The sequence below is a fragment of the Haliotis cracherodii genome, unplaced genomic scaffold, assembly GCF_022045235.1.
Source record: "Haliotis cracherodii isolate W230 unplaced genomic scaffold, xgHalCrac1.p SCAF_11, whole genome shotgun sequence".
Lineage (NCBI taxonomy): Eukaryota > Metazoa > Mollusca > Gastropoda > Lepetellida > Haliotidae > Haliotis > Haliotis cracherodii.
The window spans coordinates 20,961,534-20,987,495 of NW_027266266.1; the positions used below are offsets into that span (position 1 = coordinate 20,961,534).

General features: G+C 39.8%; 2 protein-coding genes and 1 long non-coding RNA gene across 4 annotated transcripts; 1 reads left to right on the forward strand and 2 right to left on the reverse strand.

Annotated features, from left to right (window-relative positions):
• Positions 1-2: 2 nt before the first annotated feature.
• Positions 3-952, reverse strand: LOC139454929 (uncharacterized). The gene is made up of 2 exons (XM_071236527.1): positions 772-952; positions 3-631 (listed from the first exon to the last, which is right to left on the reverse strand). Exons 1-2 carry the CDS (start codon positions 950-952, stop codon positions 3-5), a joined length of 810 nt encoding a protein of 269 aa, XP_071092628.1.
• Positions 953-7,405: 6,453 nt separating this feature from the next.
• LOC139456325 (uncharacterized) lies at positions 7,406-16,035 on the forward strand. The gene is made up of 9 exons (XM_071237964.1): positions 7,406-7,511; positions 8,484-8,856; positions 9,303-9,396; positions 9,717-9,851; positions 10,345-10,468; positions 11,054-11,200; positions 12,369-12,712; positions 13,770-13,932; positions 14,470-16,035. The coding sequence occupies exons 1-9, from the start codon at positions 7,412-7,414 to the stop codon at positions 14,754-14,756; spliced, it is 1,767 nt and encodes a 588-aa protein (XP_071094065.1). The 5' UTR covers positions 7,406-7,411; the 3' UTR covers positions 14,757-16,035.
• LOC139456326 (uncharacterized) lies at positions 14,398-21,863 on the reverse strand. 2 transcript variants are annotated; one of them, XR_011652526.1, is made up of 3 exons: positions 21,815-21,863; positions 18,343-18,458; positions 14,398-14,595 (listed from the first exon to the last, which is right to left on the reverse strand). It is a non-coding gene; the product is annotated as an uncharacterized lncRNA (long non-coding RNA). The 2 variants fall into 2 exon arrangements; XR_011652527.1 differs by lacking the exon at positions 14,398-14,595 and adding an exon at positions 17,837-17,999.
• Positions 21,864-25,962: the final 4,099 nt, after the last annotated feature.

Below are 25,962 nucleotides of genomic sequence, written 5' to 3' on the forward strand. Positions count from 1 at the left end.
GCCTAGGTAGTGGGAACAGACGGGCGCGGGAGCTGGGGGTGCCTCGGTAGTGGGAACAGACGGGTGCGGGAGCTGGGGGTGCCTCGGTAGTGGGAACAGACGGGCGCGGGAGCTGGGGGTGCCTCGGTAGTGGGAACAGACGGGTGCGGGAGCTGGGGGTGCCTCGGTAGTGGGAACAGACGGGCGCGGGAGCTGGGGGTGCCTCGGTAGTGGGAACAGAAGGGCGCGGGAGCTGGGGGTGCCTCGGTAGTGGGGACAGATGGGCCTGAGAGTTGGTGGTGTCTCGGTGTGGGGGCAGGGGGCCTGGAGCTGGGGTGCCTCGGTTGTGGGAACAGACGGGTGCGGGAGCTGGGGGTGCCTCGGTAGTGGGGACAGATGGGCCTGGAAGTTGGTGGTGTCTCGGTGTGGGGGCGGAGGGCGGGGGTCTGGAGCCGGGGTGTGCCTCGGTAGTGGGGACAGATGGGCCTGGGAGTTGGTGGTGTCTCGGTGTGGGGGCGGAGGGCGGGGGCCTGGAGCTGGGGGTGCCTCGGTAGTGTGGACAGCTGGGCCTGGGAGTTGGTGGTGTCTAGGTGTGGGGGCAGAGGGCGGGGGCCTGGAGCTGGGGGTGCCTCGGTAGTGTGGACAGCTGGGCCTAGGAGTTGGTGGTGTCTCGGTGTGGGGGCGGAGGGTAGGGGCCTGGAGCTGGGGTGCCTCGGTCAGGGGGACAGATGGGCCTGGGAGTTCGTGGTGTCTGTGTGGGGGGGGGAGGGCAGGGGCCTAGAGCTGGGGTGCCTCGGTCAGGGGGACAAGGGGCATGGGAGCTGGGGGTGCCTTGGTAGGGGGACAGGTGGGCCTTGGGTGTTGGTGGTGCCTCGGTCAGGGGGACAAGGGGTATGGGAGCTGGGGGTGCCTTGGTAGGGGTACAGATGGGCCTTGGGTGTTGGTGGTGCCTCGGTAGGGGGACAGGGGGCATGGCAGCTAGGGTGCCTCAGGAAGGGGACATGGGGCATGGTGCATGGGAGGTATGGAGGCCAGAGAGGATGTCCAGGGTAAACAGGTTGGGTGTTTTTTGGGGACTGGATGGGAGTTGAGGTGAGGGGGACAGGGTGAATGGGGTGAGAAGCAAGCAAGAAGTAATGAAACAATGTTTGCTATTTAACTGTAGGATGCTAAAGGTTGACTGTACTCAATTATTGACTGGTAAACTGGAGAGTTGATGTAGTGCTATTCCATGTGCATGACATGTTCATTTCAATATTTTTCTGTACAAAAACAGGGTGAGTCTGTCTTATTGTGTGTATTTGCAAAAATGATTACCGTGTTCGCCGTAATAAGCGCCCACAGCAATATTTGCTAATATCTTGGCTAGTGAACAATCCCAATTAGCACCCCTCCTGATTGATCAATGTACACAAGACCTATTTATTCGCGTACAATACGCACTCGTGTGTTATATGCACCCTTAATTATGGGCAATTAAATTTTGGAAAAATATATGCCGTACATAAACATTTCAGACTGCCAGCATAAACCACGAAATTTATCTTTCAAGTCTGTTTTTTTCAACAAAATAATATTCTAATAAGAGTCCCATAAGAGCCCCCTATTTCTAATTTTGAGAGCAACCGTCGAATACGGTATGTCATTTTGAATGTTGCTTGTGAAGTATTTTTACACGATTTGATGCATGGCAAGGGCAGGTAACTCTAATCCTCCAAAAGTTGCATGACTCCATAGGTGACTAAAAGGTGAATATTGCTTCGAATTTCTTAAAGTCATCAAAAACACTTATGTTTATTTTATTCTGTGATTGATACTGCTGAAAGATATACAATACAGAATACTTGTTCATATGAATCGTTTTATTGTGCTTATCCTTTCTATGTATGAATTTTTATGACTTTGGTCAATATATTTTTTATTATAACTTATTTCAACCATAATTTATATAACAAACCATATGAAATATAATGTTCATGTTATCATGGCTATAATTTATGTAATAATATATTCAAACATATTCAAACATATTCAAACATATTCATGACTTCCACATTTTTTGTCCCATGAAAATTTAATCATTAGGTTTCTGCCTTTTGTGTTCATATATAGGATTTATTTTCAGCATTTTTAGACATGTTTTTGCTTTTGACTTTGTGGGAATTTTTTGCCAGAAATAATGTTCCACATTTAAATGGAAAACAAATTTGTTCCCTGGAAATGTTTGATGCGTTACATATTGCTTTCTTTAGCAAAGTAATGATTAAAACTTCATGGTGATTTTTATACATTATCTTCCATTCCGTCCACTTTGACCAAAAATACAGACAATTCTTCCAAATATTCCTGAGCCAAAATAAGGCCACAAATGTGTACAATGGAACGCAGTTCTGTCCATTAATATGGATTATGAGTCCAATTAATGCATTTGAAACTATAGATTGTTTCATTGTGTTTTAATATTCCACGCTATATCACAGCAGCCCCAAAATAATGGTGTCTGGACCAGAAAATCCAGTGATTGATATTGTGAACAATGATGGGGTATGACGACACTCTATCAAGCAAGGCACTGAGACTAACCACATGACTAATTTCGTTCTGTTACAACCAGTACAAGTTGCTAGGCACCTATTCTAACCCCGAATGGCCACGGGGTCACGGGGTCACGGGGTTAATGGACTTGGGTGTTGGGTGTAAGAGAACATCAATTCATGGGTTGTGGTTTTAGAAAGAAGTCATATTTCATTCCATGCAATTTTCATTGTGAAGAATTTGATGAAAATTCTAAATAATGCTTTAAAAAATCATTGTTTACTGAATTAAGACATGTCAAGATTGAACAAATGGTTTGTTTGGTTACACGTTTAAATGTATCTTGTCCGTGTCTCAGATGAAGTTATGAAAAACTTGCATCAAGCAAATAATATATCCAAATATTTATGCAATTCCATCTATGATTGTTTGTTTGTTTATTTATGAAGCAAACATTGTTTTCGTTGAGAAGTACATTTTACAATATTGCATAATGTGATAATTCATTCAAATGAATAAAGTTGATACATATATCAGTATCTTCTGTTCTTATTGTTCTTATCAAGATATTGTTTGATACCTATACTACGCAAAACAAGAGAAAGAACACCCACAATTTGAAAGCTGTGTTTTCACAGATTAAATGTTTAATCAGGTGTTGTTTAACTTCTTTTGAGTAGTATACATATACAACTAATATTTTGAAATGACGTATTTTACAGTCAGCCTTGCAGGACATGTTTCTGGGATTGAATCTGGGCCAGACAATCCAGTGACTGATATTTAAATATAGATCGAGTGATAAACAGTTCGAACTTCTTGTCAAAACATGGATGAAACTAAAATGTTTTTGATAATAGTTTTATGCCCTTACTAAACTGTTTTCTGTGATACAAATCTGTAATATATACAAGAAAATTTGGACTGTTATGTTTATGCATGGAAGTATGGGGCTCTGATAAAAGATTACTTGCAGATTTATCTAGAAGTTTGTCAGGTTGGAGGGGGGGGGGCTTATTGGAGCAGAGCACATAAAATTAATCTGGCAAATAAAGTAGTTAAAACTGAAAGAAGTATCTCCAATGTAATATTTCATCACAGACCTATATATTTTATACAGGTCAATGATTTTGAGTGAGTGAGTTGGGTTAAATGCCGCTTTTAACATTATTCCAGTTATATCATGGCGTGTCAGCTTAATGTGGGAGGAAATCCTGAAGTGATGCAGGTCTCAGACGTTTACACTTCGGTGAAACCCACGAGCACGCGCATGGTGCTGACAAACCTAGAAACATAATCGGGGCGAACCGGGATTCAAACCCACAATCATAGGTTTCTGGCGTGCCCAAGGGACGCAACTCTGCACAGCGAATCACGGCGCCTTAGACGACTGGGCCACCCGTGCCCCCCATGATTTTGGCATAATAATTTAACAGCAAATGTAACATATGTACTTGGTTTGTGGTGTCATCTGGTCCTGTGTGTGGCGTATAGGTCAGGTGAGGTTAAGCAATGTGTGGAGGAGAGTAGTTTGACTTGTGAAACACTTCGGCAGCTTGCGGCCTAAAAGTTTCCAGGGATTTGTACCTGCCCAATATTTAAGCACATGTGGTGTCTCCTTTGGCAGGTGACTTAGTTCAAAATATGCCTCTATTCATACAGCAGAGAAGGGGTACCCGGTAGGATGAGATGGTACTGTGACTATTAACCTTCCATCGCTCCACAGACACCTTGGATTGCATACTCCCAAGGGAGCTGAGAATGAAAATGTAGTGCACATTGATCAATTGATCAGGGAAATAATATATTAGCACCTTGAGCATTCACTTGGTGATGGAATCTCGCACATTATAAATGGTCTATAATCAGTGCAGGGTGGGGTGGGGTGGGGTGGGGTGGGGGTTGGGTGCCACCACACCCACCCACCCCTCCTCCACATCTCATGACATTTAGTATGCTCAATTCCTACAATGATAACACGAAGTGGACACACACACAGAGAGTGCTCATCATTAGTTCATACCCATAAGCTTTGAAAGATTATCAAGAACTACATCTACCTATCACCAGCTGAACATTGCAACAAACAGACAAAGATACACAGAGTTGTCGCTCTCCAGTTGTCTCATTTCGAGACAAGTGGAACGTAGCAGTCTACGGAAAGGTTGCGTCAGTATATGCGAGTGGTGACGAATGGTTTGTTTCACGGAGAGAGCCGGAAACCAGCTAACAATAACCTCCCTTCCCGCGCGTAGACAGGCATCCAGTCAAATCGGGACGGGATTCGTGACCAACTCGTGTTATTCCGGGACAAGCCGAATAGCAGGTTACGGAAAGGGGCGAGTGGTGACGAATGTTAGGAACGTTTGCGAGACGATGGACCAGGAAACGAGAGACATTGTAAGTCAATCCAACATTTTGTCCTTTATTTCCCTATTGTTTCAAATTGTTTCAGATTATTGTAAAGATAAACATGTAACTTAAGTATCTGAGAACGTTTTTACATGTGATTTAACAACAATAGATCGTGTATCGATGAGGATATTGGGCTAAATGGAAACAGGCCGCTACATGAAACGGATGATCAGGAGGGGATTCCCCTCGGCCTCGCGACAGCACAATTTCTGAAGAATATTGGTGCTTTTTATTAGGATGTTTACTGTTTGAGATAGATGCGTGTTTACAATCATCAATTATCTGTAACTTCATCGGCCGTTATTTTATTCTATCATTCTTCGGTTTTTTTGTGGTTTTTTTGTTATAGTCAGTGTTTAAAGTTCTACGTGATTTTTCGTTAAGTACCGATCAAAACCTTGACGCTTGAACTGATAGCACAACATAATCATTCGCCATGATACACGATGCAAGCCCACAGTTTTCGATTGCACGGTCCGTGCTCATTAGCACTGTTTAGCTAAGTGATTAGCCACCTCTTTACTTCTAATCAGCTGGTGACAACTCTTGATTATTACGTTTATACCGCTCACACTTTCCAACACCATACGTGTTAGTGAGGGGGTCAGGCCTAAGGAACTTGTTATTGGTCAGTAAATAAAATATACACCCGACTAATATATAGGGTTAGATATATATAATATTATTTATTCACAAATAACGAGTTCCTGTGGGTCAGACATATTCTACCACCACCCAATCCCGTACTGTGAGTTCGGGGAACCCCCTGTTTATACTGAGGTTAACCTCACAGTGTGTCAGACATCCATCAGACCTTATTGATAACATTACGTTTAAAGGGCAAATGTACACAGAAATTTAGACTTTTTCTCAGTTAAACTAAATCATGTAAATCCTGAATCTTAATTGTTTCTTTAATGTCACATTATCATTAAAAAATTACATAGTGCACCAACTTAACACTTAACCACATAAATTCAGTACTTATAATACTAAAGCATGTTCACCAAAAGACAAAATCAATAAGTGAGTTATTGGCCTTTGAAAGGACAACATTTCCCCAACAATCCTGAACATTTAGATCTGTTCATTGAATTCCCAGATTTATTTACGTTCTGTGATGACTGTAATATGTCACAGGATTGAGTAGTAGAAGTAAAAATTCAGTAGCGAGATCCATGTTCAGAGGACCTGTTTGTCCACTTGCTGTATAGATTGCATTAAATCATTGACCATCCAAATGACCCGATTGGTCACTGTTTCTTTACAGAGTCAGAATGATATGAGAGTGATGTCCCTTGGTTATGCATTTACTGCATGACACCAGCAGACATTATCTCCAATCCATCCGTCTGCATCTGAAAGGGGACACATTTTCTCAAATACTATTGTATATTTTATTGTACACACTGATATTACTGGTCATGATCTTAAATGAGTTTGAAAAGTGGTGTCTCAAATTTATTTTGTACAGAGTTACGTCTCTTGCTCCATGCTTTTCAACTCAGTACATAGTGACTGGAATAGGGACAAGTTTTCTCAGAAACTACGGACGCTACATGAACTTGTCAAGACTGGGTTTGAAAATCGGTCCCGTAAATTATTTTTTCGAGAGTTACTTCCTTTACTACATGTTTTAATATTTTGAGCAAACAGTTACAGCCCTTGACCCATGTTATTTTACAAAGTGTATACTTTTCAACTCAGTGCATAGTGACGGGAATATAGATAAGTTTTCTCAAAAACTACATAGACACTAAATGAACTTGTTAAAACTTAGTTCGAAAATTGGTCTGTAAATTATTTTTTCGAGAGTTACCTCCCTCATGTTCCTAGCTACATGTTTTAATATTTTGAGCAAACACAGTTACGGCCCTTGATCCATGTTTTTTTACAAAGTGCATAGTTTCTGCAATGGGGGACAAGTTTCTCAGAAACTACTGAAGTTAGCTTATCTAAGAGATTACTTATCAAGACTGAGTTGGAGAACTGGTGCCATAAACAGTGATGAATTATTTCTTCCAGAGAAGGGGCCTTTCGTGTGTATTAATTTCACAATTAATAATTTTTGTTGATGATATAAAGCAACCCAAGTGTCTATCTCTTCTTAAGGCTTTATAGGACACTTTTCTATAGATTATATTCGCTACTATTTGAGTGAGTGAGTGAGTTTGGTTTTACGCTACTTTTAGCAATATTCCAGCAGTATCACTACGGGGGACACCATAAATAGTCTTCTCACATTGTACCATGTCGGGATTCGAACCCGGGTCTTTGGTGTGACGAGCGAATGCTTTAACCGCTAGGCTACCTGACCGCCCCTCGCTACTATTTGAACATGATGAACAAACATTTTTAAACTGCACCATGGTTGGGGATAGTGATCACGCTGATTTCTTGTTTCTGAATGAAGTTGAGCTCTCTCCCTTTAACATTTTTAACTGAAAGTGTTTTGATTTTTTTTCTTCAGAAAATGGAGAAAATGTTACCAGCTTTACGTGAAATCATCGCACAACAAGTAATGGAGGATAGAGAAGGACATAACTCCGACTTTTATCCCCCTCAACAGAAAATTGTTCAAGGTAAGAAACACTAAGAATACTCTGACAATAAACGTGATAATTCTTTGTTATGTTGAAGCCACTAATAATCCATTGACAAAGTAACGTTTGTCTTAATATTTGTTTATCATTTTGCACAAGGAATACTCAAATTCTTTCACTAATTACTTTTTGTTCAAACAAGCTTTACCGTTCGTTGGAGTGAGTGAGTGAGTGAGGTTTTACGCTTCTTTTAGCAATATGGTGGGGAACACCTGAAAACCCTTCATTGGAGATTCTACATTAGGTTGTATGTTATCGTTATGTTTGGTAATTTAGGTGATATGTACCGCCACATTGTCTACCTCCACAGCAGCATAGACTTTTGAAATGAAAACTCTTTAAAAAAAAGAAAGAACTTTCATTGTTAAACAACTTATTGCTGTTATTGTGTTTGAATTTAAGGACTCACTAAACTGGAAGCAGTTTACTATACATGCTATTTGAACTTAAAGAAATAATTTAAAAAATCCACTATATATTTTGTCCTTGTGTGTTCCTTATGCATAAAAACTCAGACACTATATTTCTATGACAGATTGAGTCTCAATTTTACGACTTTGTTTTGGATTAATTTTGTTTGTTTGTTAAGGTGGTAGTAAAGTGTAGACTGCTCCAGAATGCCTAGTGATTGTTATGTGTGTTTGTTTGATTGTTGTTTAATGCCACACTCAGCAATATTCCAGCCATATGATGGCGGTCTGTAAATAATCGAGTCTGGACCAGACAATCCAGTGATTGACATCATGAACATCGATCAACGCAATTGAAATACGATGACATGCATCAACCAAGTCAGCGAGCCTGACAACCCGGTCCATTAGTTGCCTCTTACGACAAGCATAGTCGCCTTTTAAGGCAAGCATGAGTTGCTGAAGATGTATTCTACCCCGGATCTTCACGGGTCTCTTAGATTCTAACACTCTATATGACAGATTTGTTTCTTTCTCACAGATGACATGTCCAATGATGGCCACTTCCCTGATGACATCTGCTTCCCAGCAAAAAACCCAGGATTTGTCATCCCCCCTGATCCATGTCAACCCCTGAAACAGGGCACGCCGGGGGAACCACATCATGTTCATCATAAGCAGGACGTGGAGAAGGAGGAGACCCTGTTTGAAGAAAGCCAGGAAGTGGAGACTGTCCCTTCCACGTTCGAGAACCTAAACATAAGGCCCCGAGGAACTGTGGCCTGCGCCACTGTGGTAGAAACCATCACCATCCTCAGTAGTCAAGACAACAGTTTCCATGACTTGAAAACCCCATCCGTCAAGGTCAAGGTCAGCATAGAGGAGGAGAGTGTGGATGTTTACAATGACTCCCAGTAAGTACGGCCATGATATGAACAGTGCTGAAGCCAAGCTTCGTCCAGAAGGTGTTTACCACCATCCTTGAATTGATGAGGCAAATTTAGTTGATGGATTTATGATTAGGGAGATTATGCTATTGTTGTGTTTTGTTTTTATTGTTTTGTTTTTGGGACAGACCCACTTTTGGGCTATAGTGGCAGTCTGTTCCCCCCAAAAATTGAAAGCCTTTTTGCTTGAAGTTGGCACTAATCAACATTTTCAGTTGATTGGATGGGCTTTTTGAAAAAGAATGTTTTTAAAACAAGATATAAAGTTGCTTAATAATTTAAAAATTGGAAATGAATATTAATTGTGGTTACTTAGCAAATGCTTGATTGTTGATAAAATATTCATTAAAAAATCTGAGCCAGCATGTTGAATGTGGTTGTCTGAAGTGTGTTTTTCAATTACTTCTGGCAAGGTGCGTCGTGCTAGGATCCAGCCAAGATGTATCGTTGTTGTTCAGCGTGTTTGACCAGCAGAAAACAGGAACCTATGGAGTCATTTTGGATAACGTGAGTGTTCTCTATTTTCCTGAAAAGTTTGACTTTTGGGAAGAATTTTTGTTATTAATGTCTTAATAAAACAATTATTTAAATTATTTTCTTTTTTTTTCTGAATAATATCAATATTAATTTATAAGAAATTATTGTCCATCTTTTGAGTTAATTTAATATTTTGTTTGACACATGATGATGATGATGATGATGATGATGATGATCTCAGTTTCTTGGACTAAAAATCAATACCTTTATGGATTTGGGATGAAATATAATTGTTGGATAATCCTATAATAAAGTTTTGGATTTAGTTGAAGTTGTCTTTCTGTTTTCAGAGCATGAAACCATCTCTGCGTGGCAGGTACGACCATGGAAAAGAATACCAGGTCATTAAAGAGTTGGGTCGTGGAGGGTTTGGCCAGGTTGACCTCTGTGAGTACAGGTCGGGGAAGAAGTATGTGAGCAAAAAGGTAAATATAAGTATATATATATATATATACTGTGTAGATATTTCAGAGGGGTTAAAGAATTGTTGTTTCTTTTCTCAAGTTACTGAAACCGAAACAAGATGAAATGAGTTTGCAGTTGCCCAAAATTAGAAATCACTTTCCGAAAGGACTTTCCGATAAGGGCCCTTTGGGGCCCCCAGAATATGAATCCGTTGGGTCCTTTATGTTCCACTCACTCAAAGAACTTTATCTTATTTAATATATTTTTATTCCTTACCATTGGTCAGTATTGGTGGCTCAATTTCAAATGAAAGAAAATATGATTTCAAAGTGCTAATGCATGTCATGGTATTCAATAGCGTGGATCGATGCACATGATGTTGATCACTGGATTGTCTCGTCCAGACCTGTTTATTTACAGACTGATGGAGTAAAGCTGGAATATTGCTGAGAGCAGCAATAACAAACAAAGAAACAGCCTAATGTAGATTTATTTTGCCATATTTGTCGCCAGATTTCTGCCCGATTCCACAAGAAGGAGGTTGAAGTTCTCAACACTTTGTCTCACCCCAACATCACCGGTTTCCTTGGCTACATCTTCAGGGAGGGCCGTCATGAGATCCTCATGGAGTTCGCTGGTGGGTTCAGCCTTAGAGTCTCTGTCAGACCATCTGTGTTTGTTTACATGATTTTGTCTCCAAACTGGTTCTTGGTTACTGTCCTGCTCAAAAATAAAAGGAATGTTTTTGTATTCACTTCAATACTTATCCTCCTGCCTTTTATAAAACTCATGAATTTCTTTCTCGTTTTATAAACAAATCTGTGGTGTATGTTATTGTAAGGGAAAGTAATTCTGCCTATAATGTTTATGTTTTTTATCTTTTAAACACATTGCTGTTTTTTCTCATAATTAGATTTTACTCCAAGTTCGGTAAAAATACCTTAATTGGAAATAGAATTTCCCAATTCATTATGTTCATGTGACTTATTTCACTGATAACAGGACCAATAAAGACTTAATGCTCAGTTTTACATTTATTGAATTGAATGCAGTGAGAAAATACAAAGTTAAAATATGAAGTCCAAATTTTGAAGAAAGTAAAGGGTTTTTTTTTACTGTGCCTGCTGAGGGCACTGTGTGATATCATGGATGAATGTGTGTGATATCATGGATGAATGTGTGTGATATGAATGAATCACTGACGCTGGTGCTGACCTTCCAGGTGTGTCCCTGTCTGCCTTCATCGCGGCCAATCACAACTGGCGGGAGCTGTGGACGCCGGACGCTGTGATGAGGATGGCCATGCAGGGGTTCTCAGCCCTGGCCTATATGCACACTGTGTTCGAGATTCTACATCTCGACATCAAACGTGAGTAGTTTTTGCAACACTTAACTTGCAATATCATGAAAATCAGATCTTCTACTCTGTGGGGGACACATCCATAGGATGTCGTGTCAGGTGAACCTTGAGAAAACTTTTACTGCCCAGTCTACGAGAAGGAGCACATCTTCCCGATGCAAGGGAGTTTACTGAGTGTAAAAGTCCAGTTTTCACCTTTGCTGAACTAGGCTGGTATTTCATATACCACCAGTGGCTTCTATGTCCCTCCTATTGACCAATCAGATTCCACTGCTCATATCACTTGCAATTGCACTTTAAACAAAATGGTGGCTTCCGGTCAAGACAGTCTCAACGATTGGTTGATTTGACTGATTTACCTACCACCTCTGGATCGGGTGGTCAGGTTCGCTAACTTGGTTGAAGCATGTCAATGATCCCAATTGCGTGTATCAATGCTCATGATATCAGTCACTGGATTATCTGGTCCAGACTTGATTATTTACAGACCGCGGTCATATAGCTGGAATATTGCTGAGTGCGGCATAAAACAACAAACCAACCAGCAACCAACCTTACCATCTTGTTTCAGATATTTTGATTTTAACAAAAGAAAATCATGCAGGGTACAAATATGCCTCTGATGGTTTTCCCTTTTGAGTGTAGAAGTCACAGAGCTGAGGAAAGACAGGATGTATAAAATATCCGCAACAATATAATGATGTGGCCTTCATTACGTACATTGGTGAAGTGTTTAAGCTCATGTTTGGGATCCAGTAATGAGGTATGCACTACACGATTGCTTCATGTTTTTGCATTCGGAACCATGTAAGATTTATCGTCCACATACAGACATCAGACATCAGATATGCATACTGAGAAATTAGAAACCACGATGCTGATTGGCTGATCAATGGTCACCTGACATGACCTCTGATGGATGTGTCCCCAAATCTTGAGGTAGAGATGTTATGTTATTAGATTGCGTTAAGTCCTTAACTAAGCTATAAGCTGATCTGTTGCATTGAGGCAACATCTATCATTTTATCGATTGATCTTTGTGGGTGGAGAGAGGGAACTAATCACATGTACACCAATATTACTCCAGAACTTGAAACACAACTTAAACCTTAAATTAGGGTTGATATCTCTCAGTAGTAATCAGTGAGATTTTATTTTCAACAATGTTGATTTTCAGCGGATAACATTTGCATCGCGTATGAAGGGGACAATTCACCGGTTGTCAAACTGACAGATTTCGGGACAAGCAAGACGCCTGAGGTGGCGATTTCCTACGATGGATGGACCCCCGAGTACATGTCCCCAGAAGCCTGCAGACGTTACTTTGCTGCGAAGATGTCTGACTTCCCTCAATGTTTCCTAGACGATGAAGTGACAGGCAAGTCGGACGTGTTTGCGTTCGGTCTGACGATCTGTTACATGCTACAAGGACAGCACACTGTCCTACTTCTGTGGAAGAACCAGCTCAGCTTGTGTAGTGCTCGGGAATTTGCAGCACTTCGACCAAACTTCATTAGTTATGTGAGTTTTTAGGTAACAGATATTCAGTGGCTTAGGTATTTTTAACTTTGCTGATTTAGTGTTTGATATGTTTAATAATATCTGCTTGTAAAAAAAATATGAAAAATAGAATATTGGTTCAAATATGGAGTAATTCCTTGTAGACTGCTTGACATTACTTGATTGATTAGAGTGTGACCCTTCCTCCAATATCCCCTCTGCAGGGTCTAGCCTCAGTGCTGCAAATGTATTACTTCTAAATTTCAATGTGCAATCATTTCAAGTCATTAATGTTTCTGTAAGTCCAAATTTACTAACTAGGTACACTATCCCCTATTACCCGTTCTGGGGGCACGGGTGGCAGTTGTCTAAGGCGCCGCAATTCGCTATGCAGAGTTGCGTACCTTGCGCATGCTAGAAATCTATGATTTTGGGTTCGAATCCCGGTTCGCCCTGGTTATGTTTCTAGGTTTGTCAGCACCATACCCGTGTTTGTGGGTTTCACTGAAGTGGTAAACGTCTGAGACCTGCATCACTTCCGGCTTTCCTCCCACATCAAGCTGACACGCAGTGATATGACTGGAATACTGTTAAAAGCAGTGTTAACCCCAACTCACTCACTCACTCACCCGTCCAGTCCTTACCCAGGTACACACTTAAGGTCTCAAGAGTTGGGAACAACATGTCTGATTGGGAATTGTTTTGCCGCAGCCCTGGCAAAAACTGTTTAGATACATGAATATAACAATCAGATCATGCGTAGACTGAAGTTATTCAAACATTTAAAAGTCAAATGAATGTGTGCATTGTCAGAAGGAATGCGAACATTAGTGACTTACTGAATAAACTGTCTGTCTGTAGTGTAACCACTGAGCTTCAGTGAGTTTTTGTCATTAAACAATATGTCATGTAACTAACCACGGGTCCAGGTAGTCCAGTGGGTACCTGGGTCCTACACAGGACCTATCCACCCCGAGTACCAAGGTTACCCATCCCAGCCCTAGTAATTATTTGTACAGCCATAATTCAGTTTCTGACACATCCATCATTGAAGACATCCTGCCCTTCATTTCCACAGCTTGCACAGAGTCCCAATTACATCCAGGAGCACGGCATCCAAGCTGACTTGCCCGAAAAGATCCGTCAACTGCTGCGCTGTCTGCTGGCTGGAGATCCCAAGGTCAGGATGACGGCTGAGGAGGCAGGGCTGTACATCCAGCAGGAAGTACTGGCACAGCAAGGTCAGTGTCATAGCTGTTCCTTTCACCTCCCTCGTCTGACTTTTGTCTTTCGTTTCTGGAAGTTTCATTCAGTCAGAATTTGAATTCTGGTTTATAAACAAACCATGCTTCCGTCTACATTCTAGTACCCTATGGCAAAACGTTAAATTTTGGTTCATGGAATGATGTTTTTCATTTTAACAAAAATATACAAGAATGTTTTTTCAAATATAGGTCTTGCTTGTTCACTGTGCCATGCTTGATTTTGGATGGATTACAAATGTAAAAAGCAAAATGCAGATAGGCATGACATGTTTTTTCTTTGTTCAGATGTTAACTGTTTAAGGCCATATGCAATGGAAATATCTACTAGGAAGAAAATGGCTTATGTTGATGTAAGAGTATATTAATTGTTGGAAGACCATATGTATCAAAATAAACTAGATACCAGTTTTTCATCTCATGTAATAATCTGCAAATGAGATAAAACTGTGGTGACACATAGTCATCTCTTGTTCCTTATTACTCAATTTTCTGATTCCATCTTTCATTTCACAGTCCTCCTGCCGAACATTCTGCCACCATCCTCACCGTCTTCAAGTATCTCGGCAGCATCTGGTGACCTCATGACCTCTGACCTGACACAGCCACTGAAGGACATCTCACTGAAGAAACCAGTTCCCCCTAGCGGAGGAAAAGACATCAAAAATAACCTTCGTCAGAAACTGCTGAGAAGGAAGTCCACGGACCCCTACCACCGACATGGCAGCCGCACGACAAGCAGTACAAGCAGAGCTGACCCAGAAGCAGACAAGCTGCCCAACTTTGCTGCACTCTTTGATTAGTCATGTCAAAATACATTTCTTGTTTCTCATGACCTGACGTCGTTAAATATCCCAGCCTCTAACATTTAAAAAAAATTAGTATGCTCTGCTATGATGTTAAATTATTCAACTTTTATTTCGTTTTGGCAACTGATTCTGACTTTTTGCACACACCATATCATTCTTAGCATAGAAGGGTAACCAAACTCGTCACCATGGCATCGAGATGCAGGGGTGGCTCAAAGATGTCAGGTGGTGCATGAGAAGCAAGTTTTCTGTAAGAAATTTATAACCTATTTAAGAAATGAGAGTAATCAATTTAATTCTTGTTCCCTACCAAGTCAGAAAAAGTTGTGAGAAACAGGATCATATAATTTTCTTTCGTATTTCAATGGTCAAGTTAACACCTCGGCTTATCTACGGGGTAGGCTTGTCCGCGGTCATATACGGTATGTGTTTGTCAGCTTTTTTAGCGAAATTCTTTGTCCAAACTTCTGTTCGAGGCTGAAGGTCAAGAAGGAATGAAACAGCAAATATGCAAGCTTGCCTGCTTGTTTTTTCTCTCGCTAGCCTGGGTTCCACAAATTTTAGGTCTTCGGACTTCGTTTTTAACAAATATTTTAGCCTTTTGTTAGTGTCTTTGTTGATCCATAGTGCTTTGAGGTAGGGATTGTCTATTGTCAGGTTTGTGTATAAAACATCCAGCCATGTTCTGACTACCATAAGGGAGCAGTTCCAAATTGTTTAGACAGAAGCTGACAGTCACATGATCCTCATCTTTAAACATGGAGTAGTGCTCCCCTGCTTAAGTGTTCTATTTAAGTGCTCCCTTTTTAAGTGCTACCCTGTTTAAGTGTTCTATTTAAGTGCTCTGTTTAAGTGCTGTCTTATTAAGTGTTCTTTTATTTAGAAATGCTTTTTAACTTCCATTTCTTACTGTTTGTTTTGCTCTATACATGGACAGACGGGAACACATGGGAGTTTCTTCATCTGTAGTTTCCTTGGGTCTATAAGAATGTGGGGAAGGGTGTTGGGTAGTGAGGTTGAAAATCAAATCATTCATGGGAGATATTTACATTAGTATTAATTAATTGATTTTGATAGCATAGTTTTGGTACTTTCTAAAAAAGTGTACATGTGTACTGTCATTTTCACTCTAAGACTCTTGTGGTATTTAGGCTTATCAATGTTTTAGTTTATCTTGTTTTAAGACCTGTTTTATGTATTTTTATGTTAAATACAAAAAAAATATAAAAATGGAGAAAAAGACAAATAAAAACATCATAAAATTGTGCTGTTTGCTGCTGTAAATAAAATGCTTTTGCTTTTTATAAGACGAGTCTGTTGTATAAATACCAGCATGGGTGTTTCCTAGCCTCTCATTTCAGTGAGCATGTATGTGGTTAACACTGCTTGCAATAATATTCCAACTGTATCATGGCAGGGGACACCTAAAATGTGGGGAATCAAACCTGGGTCTCCAGTTGGATGAGCAAACACTTTATCCACTTGGCTACCCAACCACCCTTATTGTGGTGAATACATCGGGTCTGGGGTACAGTGGTCTGAAGCAAGTGGTTATTGCTGAGACCGTACCTGCTAGTGACCAGGTTGTGACCACAATGTTTACAGATCTTTAAACACTACCCCAAGTGTTCAGTATGTTCATCCAGTGCACTCAAAAGAACACACTCATCCGTTGGTAGATGACCAGATGGTGGAAACATAAGTTTTTTGTTCGTTTGTTATTTAACGCCACACTCAGCATTATTGCAGCTATATGACGGTGGTCTGTAAATGATCAAGTCTGGACCAGACAACCCAATGATTGACATCACGAGCATCGATCCACGTAATTGGGATACGATGACATGCATCAACCAAGTTGGCAAGCCTGACCACTCGATCCCATTAGTCGCCTCTTACGACAAGCGTAGTCGCCATTTACTGCAAGCATGGGTTGCTGAAGACCTATTCTACCTGGGATCTACACAGGTCTGGAAACACAACATACCCCTGACACGAAAGTGACTTAGTTCAAATGTACCTCTGTTAACCCAGCAAGGGAATGGGTACCTGATGTGAGGGATATAAAAACCTAGCTCCTGAAGGCAGTATTGATTGTATACTCCCTAGGGAGTTAAGAATGATAACTGGAATGCATACGGATTGACTGATTGGGGAACAAATATATACAACATTTAAGAAGAGATGTCAGGATAAGTTCACTATATAAATGTATAATATAATAACCATCTTCCCGAGGCAAGGGAGTTAACTGATCGAGAACTGAACTTTTGCAGAGAGTTAACTCCCTTGCCCGGGAAGATGACTAACATGATATTAATGTGCATGTGATTATCATGTAGTCATGGTAACAACACAGAAATACAGGACTGCCATCCTAATGTTGTGTAGTCAGAGTAAACTGAGTGATTGTAAAATGTTGTCTGACACTCATGGCAGCTTGTATATAACTGTTTCATTAATTTCACTGCTGGTAGTGACACTGAAAGCTTTGGTAGGGACCCTTGAGGCAGGCTCCAGTCAAGAAAACGTCCATCATCGCCACTAAGACATTTTGTAGTCTGCAAGAGGTGGTGAGGTGAAATGAGGTTTAACGTCGCGTCCAAGATTATTGTACTTATATAGCGACGTGCATGTACGTGAGTGTGTTGGTATGGCTGCTTGTACTAGTCCGGACTGATGCCGATTTATAGTGTAATCTCACTGAGATGCCATGCTGCAGTTTAACATGAATACCCCACTCAGAAACAGTATACTGACTCCGAGCCGACCAGTCCTTGTTTTAGCCCCTTAATGCCGAGCGCCAGACAGGGTAACAACAAGTACCATCTTTTAACGTCTGTTGGTATGATGCGGCCGCGGATCGAACCCCGGACCTTCCGCTCTCCGGGCGGACGCTCTACCACTAGACCACAGGGGCGGTCCACATTTGGATGAGCGTAATGTGAGGATGCATTTAGGATTCATGTATGCTCTGTTTATGTGTATAGTTATTTTGTGAATAATGAGCCGTCTGTTAAAAAAAAGATGGCGTCTGGTAGTAACATTTTACAGTTTGCATCTAGCTTCCTGTAATGTGAGTGATTTTACGCCGCTTTTAGCAATATTCCAGCAATATCATGGCGAGAGACACCAGAAATGGGCTTCACACATTGTACCCATGTCGGGAGTTGAAACTGGGTCTTCGGCGTGACGAGCGAACGCTTTAACCACTAGGCTACCCGACCGCCCTGCTGTCTGTAATGAAACAGGACTGTTTAAAAAGCTTCATAAACTTATATATGGTATATAATGGTATAACAAAACAAACAATTACTTTTGACGAGGTCATATGCGAAAACAAGGCCTATGGCCTTGGTCCAGTCAGACCACCTCGGGGGCGGGTCAATGGGTCCTTGTTTCTATATATTGACCTTGTCAAGAATAATTATTTGTATAATCCTGGTAATGACATTCAATCTGTTAAGATGAAGATTGTGTGACAACTCGATTCTCTTTTCACCAGGCAGGGCAGACACTTTCTACATGTTCTTGCTCTTCTGACCAATTAATTACCACAACATGGTAAATAAATACATACTTGAACACAGCAATCTGGCCATAATTGTTGGCTGCCACGAGGTACTTCCCACATGGAGAGAAGCACTGTGAGAACACGGTTGTGTGGAGAAACTGCCGCACTGACAAACCCCGGTCCTGAAACACACTTCCAGCATTAATGATGTCGCGACTCACCGGTGCATTGTCGACAAACTTTGCACGATATGATACCTGTAACAGATTGACATTAATATACCTATAATAATATATGATCCATAATTATCCGTCAGGATACTAGCATCTTAGACTATTGGCATTGTACATCTATACGCATGCACGGCGTGAGTCCCAGTAAGCCGTCAGCCAGTACAGACGTCTCTTAGTATATCAGTAAACAGTGATTAACAAAACCCAGCGTTCGTTATGCAGTTCTCAGCTGATACGACAACCTGAGAATATTACAATACCCGATGCATTTAATTTGGCATTGATTAACATTTCACCCCATATCAGTTGTCCATGTTGATCTCGCATCAATATTGATACGCAAGTATAAACTATTTCTTTAATATCTCATAACTTTCTTGATCATCTTTTGGATAAAAAAAACGGCCTGATAGAATGGCTGACCAGCTTTACCTAGCTGCCTGTCATAATACAGTACGGAAACTCGTTTGTTTCTTATTATTTTCTCATAAAGAAAAGTTGACTTGACTCAGTGTTATGTTGATGGGTATTAGTCACTTGTCCTTTTCCTTTAGGAGCGAGTCTATGGACTCTTCATTCAAATGACTGGGTTTTCTGCACAGAATGTCGAATACGCAGTATCGAGATACGTATCGAATCGTGGCTTCTGTATCGAGATATTTCTTGTATCATTTGACACTTGTATCGCGACATCCTTATCCATGTCCTCTTGAAATTTATCTATTTGTTGCCTGGTTGCTGTCTTTGTTGCTCTCTTCGTACATGTAATTCTTAGCTGTATATAACCATGTCATTCTCAGTTAACATTGTACGAACGTTGTCCCAAGCTCCGACGTTCACACAGTTTGGCCCTTGCTCCATGAAGGTTCATACTTCAATGAACTCACACAAAGTGAAAGTCAATTATTAATGTGCTCTGGATTCCGCGACATATATATACAGGTTATGCATTTTGGGTAAAATAGCTTGATTAGGTTTTAGATTGTTATTTTGGAGAAGAAATGACAGATAGAAGAGTCCGTTTTGTTCATCATTTTCAGTGCTAAAGTATGCAGCACCCGATAAACTGCAATGTTACCAAAATAAACAATGAATAATAGGGCTGGGATGGGTACTCAGGCTGGATGGGTCCTGAGTCGGATTCGGGTTCCCTAAGGACTACCTGGACCCGTGGTTAGTCATGTGATATAGTGTTTAATGACAAAAACTCACTATAACTCAGTGGTTACACTACATGTCGCCAATGTTTGCATTTCTTTCCGACGATACACACTAGGGCTGAAACGATATCCAAGGACACCGATGCATCGCGATTCACTCCATACGATACGGTGTGCGATTTGTGAGGTGCTGTATCTCGATTTTTCACGATATGTTTTTTCAAAGACGTATATTTGTACGTCTCGATTTTTGTAATAAACTTTTATCACAGATACGTTTTAAATGTGTTTTAACTCTTTCAACGCCGTAGGCCGGTGAAACCGGCCAAGAAGCATTAAGTCCCTAGGGGCCGTAGGCCGGTTAACTGGCCAAGCCGTAGTCACGTCAAAATAGTATATAGTTTTAAGAACCTACCTGTCATACCATTCATTAATTAAATCTATCACATCTCACAATGTCTGAAATACGTATTCTATTTCAATTTATCATTTTTTATCGATAGATTAAAAAGTTATTCACTATTTCCCGCAATGTCATTGAAAATATAATATAATTCCTCAAGTCACGTGCTCAAATTTGACTAATCATGAACCTTGTAGCAGATTTCAGCAAGAAAGCGTTGTTAGAAACAATTTGTTATCCAATGAAATCTGATGTTATAGCAACGAAAAGACTTCAGGCAATATTACAAGCGTGTAGATGAACAAACAAGCTTTCTTCGACGAACGTGTTATTCATACGAAGCTTTCGAAAACGGAGGTATCTCTTCATGTTACTGAGCGGACAGCCGCTGTTATCCGGAAATGGGTGAAAACAGATACTATTCATAATTCTTTTTAAAATAATTTTTCAATTATGTAAATAATGAAAATAAAAAAGAAATGATAAGTAGATCTTTTGAAATCTTATATTTGCCCCAAATCGTCAAATTTTCGCTTCTTTGGTCCTTAATTTGGACGTTATGAATGTGTTAGCTCACATTTTTATAATTTACAACGAACTTAATTAAGTTGTCAATGCATTATTTAAATAATGTGATAAACATAACTTTCATATTTATAAACACTAGGATTAGACCTTTCAAATGTTGTATAACATGGCTGTTGCCATAATTGTTTTTAAATTGTTTTTTGCCTTTATACATGAAAATGGCAAATCATTAGTTACTGGACACTGGTACATTTAGTATTTACTCCTACCATCTAGTCACAACTCACAAATATGTAGGACTGTTACTTTTGTGTTTGCTAGCCATTACATGGAAATGGCAGATGATTTATTAAGTTTAATTACTCATTACAGTACAGTAAACTACGGTTATAACGAACACACTTACAACGAACGGACGGATATAACAAACTTACTTTTTGGTCCCGACTATTTGCAGTAGTTATGCTGTATATATGCTTATAACGAACTATGGTTATAACGAACTAAAATTAGTAGTCCCTTTGAGTTCGTTATAACCGTACTTTACTGTATATATTTTATGACTCATGAACATTCATTCACTTTCATTTAATTTTTCATTTTAATAAACTAAGTTATATTCATTCATCTCTTGTCTTCTCTTGTCACAATATGTATCGTAGCGTATCGAGATACAAATCGAATCGTGATGTAAGTATCGAGATACGTATCGTATCGTGACTTAGGTGTATCGTTGCAGCCCTAATACACACATTCCTTTTGACGTGCATGTGTTTAGTAAAGACAACGCTTCAGTCAACTTCCATGTCCGCAGGATCTGATCGTTTGATACATGTATCAAAATAGTTTGGGCCAGTGCTGCGGTAAAACAATTCCCAATCAGACATTTGCTTCCCAACTCTTGAGAACTGCAGTGGGTACCCGGGTAGGGTCGAGTAATAGGGGGTCGGGTAGTTGCTGGTCGGATACCCGGGTAGTAAGTTTGGACTCGTCCCAGCCCTAATGAATAATGAGAAAATGGTAACAGCCGAGGTCAGACCCCGTCTCTGATGAGAAAAAAACACGAGAATCACAAAATGTATCAAATTATGATAATTGAATAGAACATGTTGATGAAGCTACACTAAATATCATTGACTACTAGACGTCCATGAAAACGACACGTTTATATATTTGTAATAATGTCTTGTATATAACTTATGCTATCGACTCACCTCTGTCGGCATACTGTTGTTTACGTTTTGATTCCTACCGCCATACATGTGGTTGAGTCAGTATACGTCCCTTTCCCAGACCAGGCCACAGCGCTACGTTTATCGAGTGGTATACATCTTGCAAGGGACGCGACTCTTCCCATTAATTACTTGCGCTCAGTGCTACTGTCATGGCGGATCTGTTTACGCATTTGTTTTCTGTCGAAGGTCGGCTTGTTGTTATATTAACGTACAGATCGCTTACTATAACTGCCAGGAAGTCTCTTAGGTGGGTTATGGTCGGTTTTATTGTGGTTGTGTTAACAGTGCGAATGCAAAAATTTGTTTGCCACCAAGTATGATTAAAATCGATATGGCTCAAGACATATCTTTTAGCATATTATGTTATCCACGCGTGCCTCTTAGATCCTTTGGGTTTGTTGTGTCAGATTTGTTTATTTGTTGTTGTTTAACGAAGCACTCACAAATATTTCAACTAAATGACGGCGGTCTGTAAATAATCGAGTTTGATCATGTATTGTCATTTTAGCCATTAACAATAAGCGGCACTGAACTTTTCAACCAAACCTTGTGAAATCATTTCATACCACCCGTTATTATTTTTTGTGTATCATGCACAATTTTAGACAAAAGGATGTGTTGAAAGTCTCTGTGTTCTAACAATCATATGTTGAGTTTGTGTTCTGTTTCCAAAATAGAAAACACTACCATTTAACACTGCAATTAAATCCAATCTGACATTTTGTTACCTACTCTTGAGACTTGCAGTGGGTACCCGGGTAATAGGGGATCGGCTAACCGGGTAGTAAATTTGAACTCGTCCCAGCCCTACTGCAAATATATCTCAAATTAAATGCCTCAATAACTGCAAACTGTGAAAAGTTTTATTGTGGTATGGTACTTAGTTTTAAGGCTTAATTTCATTTCATCTGTGCTTTAAACTTAAATTTATAAATAAAGCGTGTGTGACAGTGTTAATGCACTTTTTACACTTCCAAATACAAGGAATAAAATCTGGTATTCAAGTTTCAGTGAATGTTACTTTTGTTTGAAATACAGTCAAACTCAATTGGGTTTCTGTCACTTGCAGAACTTCAACAATGGATCATAACAAGCATGACAAATATTACAGAACATCCTTAATATCAGAACTCGGGTATTTATCATATCTAGCTTGTGACAATTTTAACATGATATTCTCGTTTCATATTTGTCAACTGAATGATGTGTTAAAGTTCACAAGAAAGTTAAGTTAGCCAGTCAGGCAACCTTAATTTATTTCCCTACTTGAAATTAATGGTTTCTTTACCATAAAAGGTCGGGGATTTAATCTTTCCGAGGACATTTTCTAGTGTGACTTATAACTTGAAAACTACAGCATAGATTCTCCTCAAACTTTGTGTATCAATAGGACAGGTGCTGTGTGAGGTTCGATTTCAATTTTTGGATTTTCTGAAAAAATACAACTGTTTTTCATTGGGTTACTTATATTTTTTTTACTTAAACATTTTAAGCACTGCATGCATTCTTTTGAATTTTAGGGAACAGTTACCATACTAAAATAGAGGAGGTGCAGTGCAAAGTTTGATAAGTGGAATATCTCAGAAAATATACCGGTATCTTGTTTCATGTTTTGAACTTAGAAATATTTTTATACCCCTGACCTAAAAGCTTCAAAAGGGCAGCGCATCATATTTAGGACATAAACATACTGTGTTTTCAATGTAGAGCTAGGTTACCTGTAGATTTAACCATGCTAAATTGAATTTGGAACCAAAAGCGCAGCCACGACTAAATGAAATGCCAACTCTTTTGTATTACAAAAATATATTGAGTGAAGTGGCATGGGTTGAGTCCAGTATTTTGTGTGGGTTGTTGATCTGAATTTACGGAATCCGTGACAACAGCCTGTAAACACAATATGGTGCTCTATATGTCCAGCAGTTCCTTTACACTGTAATACTTCACACAAACTTATCATACCCGTGAAGACCCCCCGGGGTAGATTAGGTCTTCAACAACCTATTCTTGTCATTGATATCATGGGCATCAATCCACACAATTGGAATCGATGACATGCTTCAACCAAGTCAGCGAGCCTGACCACCCGATCCCATTGGTCGCCTCTTATGACAAGCATAGTCGTCTTTAAGGGCACGAATGGGTTGCCCAAGACCTATTCTACCCTGGATAATCACGGGTCAACTGTTATCATGTCATATTGCTCACTGTGATGCAAAACATATGCAACGTCGTACAAAAGTGCCAAAATAGCAAGCTCTCTGTTGACCTTTAAAGTTTGAAATACATTCTCTTTGCAGATTTCTGTCATGTTCTCTGCATGAAAATATTTGCCACACGTCCTTTGAATCATCGAACAACCGCATCGTTTATGACTCCTACTAGAACGTTTACAAATTATTATATAAAAGAAACATCCCTGTGTGTTTTCCAATATAAATTAAACAGGAGACAAACACTGGTCGCGAAAAAGGGACAACTACAGACTTTTCATATTGCTTGGATATAGCATTTGGGTAAATAATCGTCGCTACCCCTACAACTGTCGTAAGATATTTATTATTTTTACTATGTATGACTCCTACTGGACCTTCTACACATTATTATATAAAAGAAACATCCCTGTGCGTTTTCCAATAACAATTAAATGGGAGACGAACACTGGTCGCGGAAAGGGACAACTACAGACTTTTCATATTGCTTGGATATAGCGTGTGGGTAAATAGTGGTCACTACCTCCACAGATTTTGTAATATATATATTAATTTTACTATGCATGACCCCTACTGGTCACTCTACACATTATTATATCAAAGAAACATCCCTGTGCGTTTTCGAATATCAATTAACTGGTCGCGGAAAGGGACATCTCCAGACTCTTCATATTGCTTGGATATAGCGCGTGGGTAAATAGTGGTCACTACCTGCACAACTGTTGAAATATAATGATTATTTTTACTGTTTTTGACTCCTACTTGTCAGTATACACATTATTATATCAAAGAAACATCCCTGTGTGTTTTCCAATATCAATTAAACGGGAGACGAACACTGGTCGCGGAAAGGGACATCTACAGACTTTTCATATTGCTTGGATATAGCGCGTGGGTAAATAGTGGTCACTATCTCCACAGATGTTGTAATATATATATTATTTTTACTATGCATCACCCCTACTGGTCACTCTACACATTATTATATAAAAAACATCCCTTTGCGTTTTCCAATATCAATTAAACGGGAGACGAACACTGGTCGCGGAAAGGGACATCTACAGACTTTTCATATTGCTTGCATATAGCGCGTGGGTAAATAGTGGTCACTACCTGCACAACTGTTGAAATATAATGATTATTTTTACTGTTTATGACTCCTACTGGTCAGTATACACATTATTATATAAAAGAAACATCCCTATGTGTTTTCCAATATCAATAAAACGGGAGACCAGCACTGGTCGCGGAAAGGGACATCTACAGACTTTTCATATTGCTTGGATATAGCGCGTGGGTAAATAGTGGTCACTACCTCCACAGATGTTGTAAAATATATATTAGTTTTACTATGCGTGACCCCTACTGGTCACTACACATTATTATATAAAAAACATCGCTTTGTGTTTTCCAATATCAATTAAACGGGAGACCAACACTGGTCGCGGAAAGAGACATCTACAGACTTTTCATATTGCTTGGATATAGCGCGTGGGTAAATAGTGGTCACTACCTGCACAACTGTTGAAATATAATGATTATTTTTACTATTTATGACTCCTACTGGTCACATCCCATTATCATATCAAAGAAACATCCCTGTGTGTTTTCCAATATCAATTAAACGGGAGACGAACACTGGTCGCGGAAAGGGACATCTACAGACCTTTCATATTGCTTGGATATAGCGCGTGGGTATATAGTTGTCACTACCTGCACAACTGTTGAAATATAATGATTATTTTTACTGTTTATGACTCTTACTGGTCACTCTACACATTTTTTTATATAAAAGAAACATCGCTTTGTGTTTTCCAATATCAATTAAACGGAAGACGAACACTGGTCGCGGAAAGGGACATATACAGACTTTTCATATTGCATGGATATAGCGCGTGGGTAAATAGTGGTCAC

What these genes read in the sequence shown, in the direction of transcription:
- LOC139454929 (XM_071236527.1), bottom strand. Translation starts at nt 952, where the DNA reads ATGCCCCCTGTCCCCCTACCGAGGCACCACCAACACCCAAGGCCCATC. An exon ending in CCCTTGTCCCCCTGACCGAG is followed by an intron (nt 632 to 771) that starts GCACCCCAGCTC and finishes ACCAACTCCTAG; the next exon opens with GCCCAGCTGTCCACACTACC.
- LOC139456325 (XM_071237964.1), top strand. Translation starts at nt 7,412, where the DNA reads ATGTTACCAGCTTTACGTGAAATCATCGCACAACAAGTAATGGAGGAT. An exon ending in GATGTTTACAATGACTCCCA is followed by an intron (nt 8,857 to 9,302) that starts GTAAGTACGGCC and finishes ACTTCTGGCAAG; the next exon opens with GTGCGTCGTGCTAGGATCCA. An exon ending in GGAAGTACTGGCACAGCAAG is followed by an intron (nt 13,933 to 14,469) that starts GTCAGTGTCATA and finishes TTCATTTCACAG; the next exon opens with TCCTCCTGCCGAACATTCTG.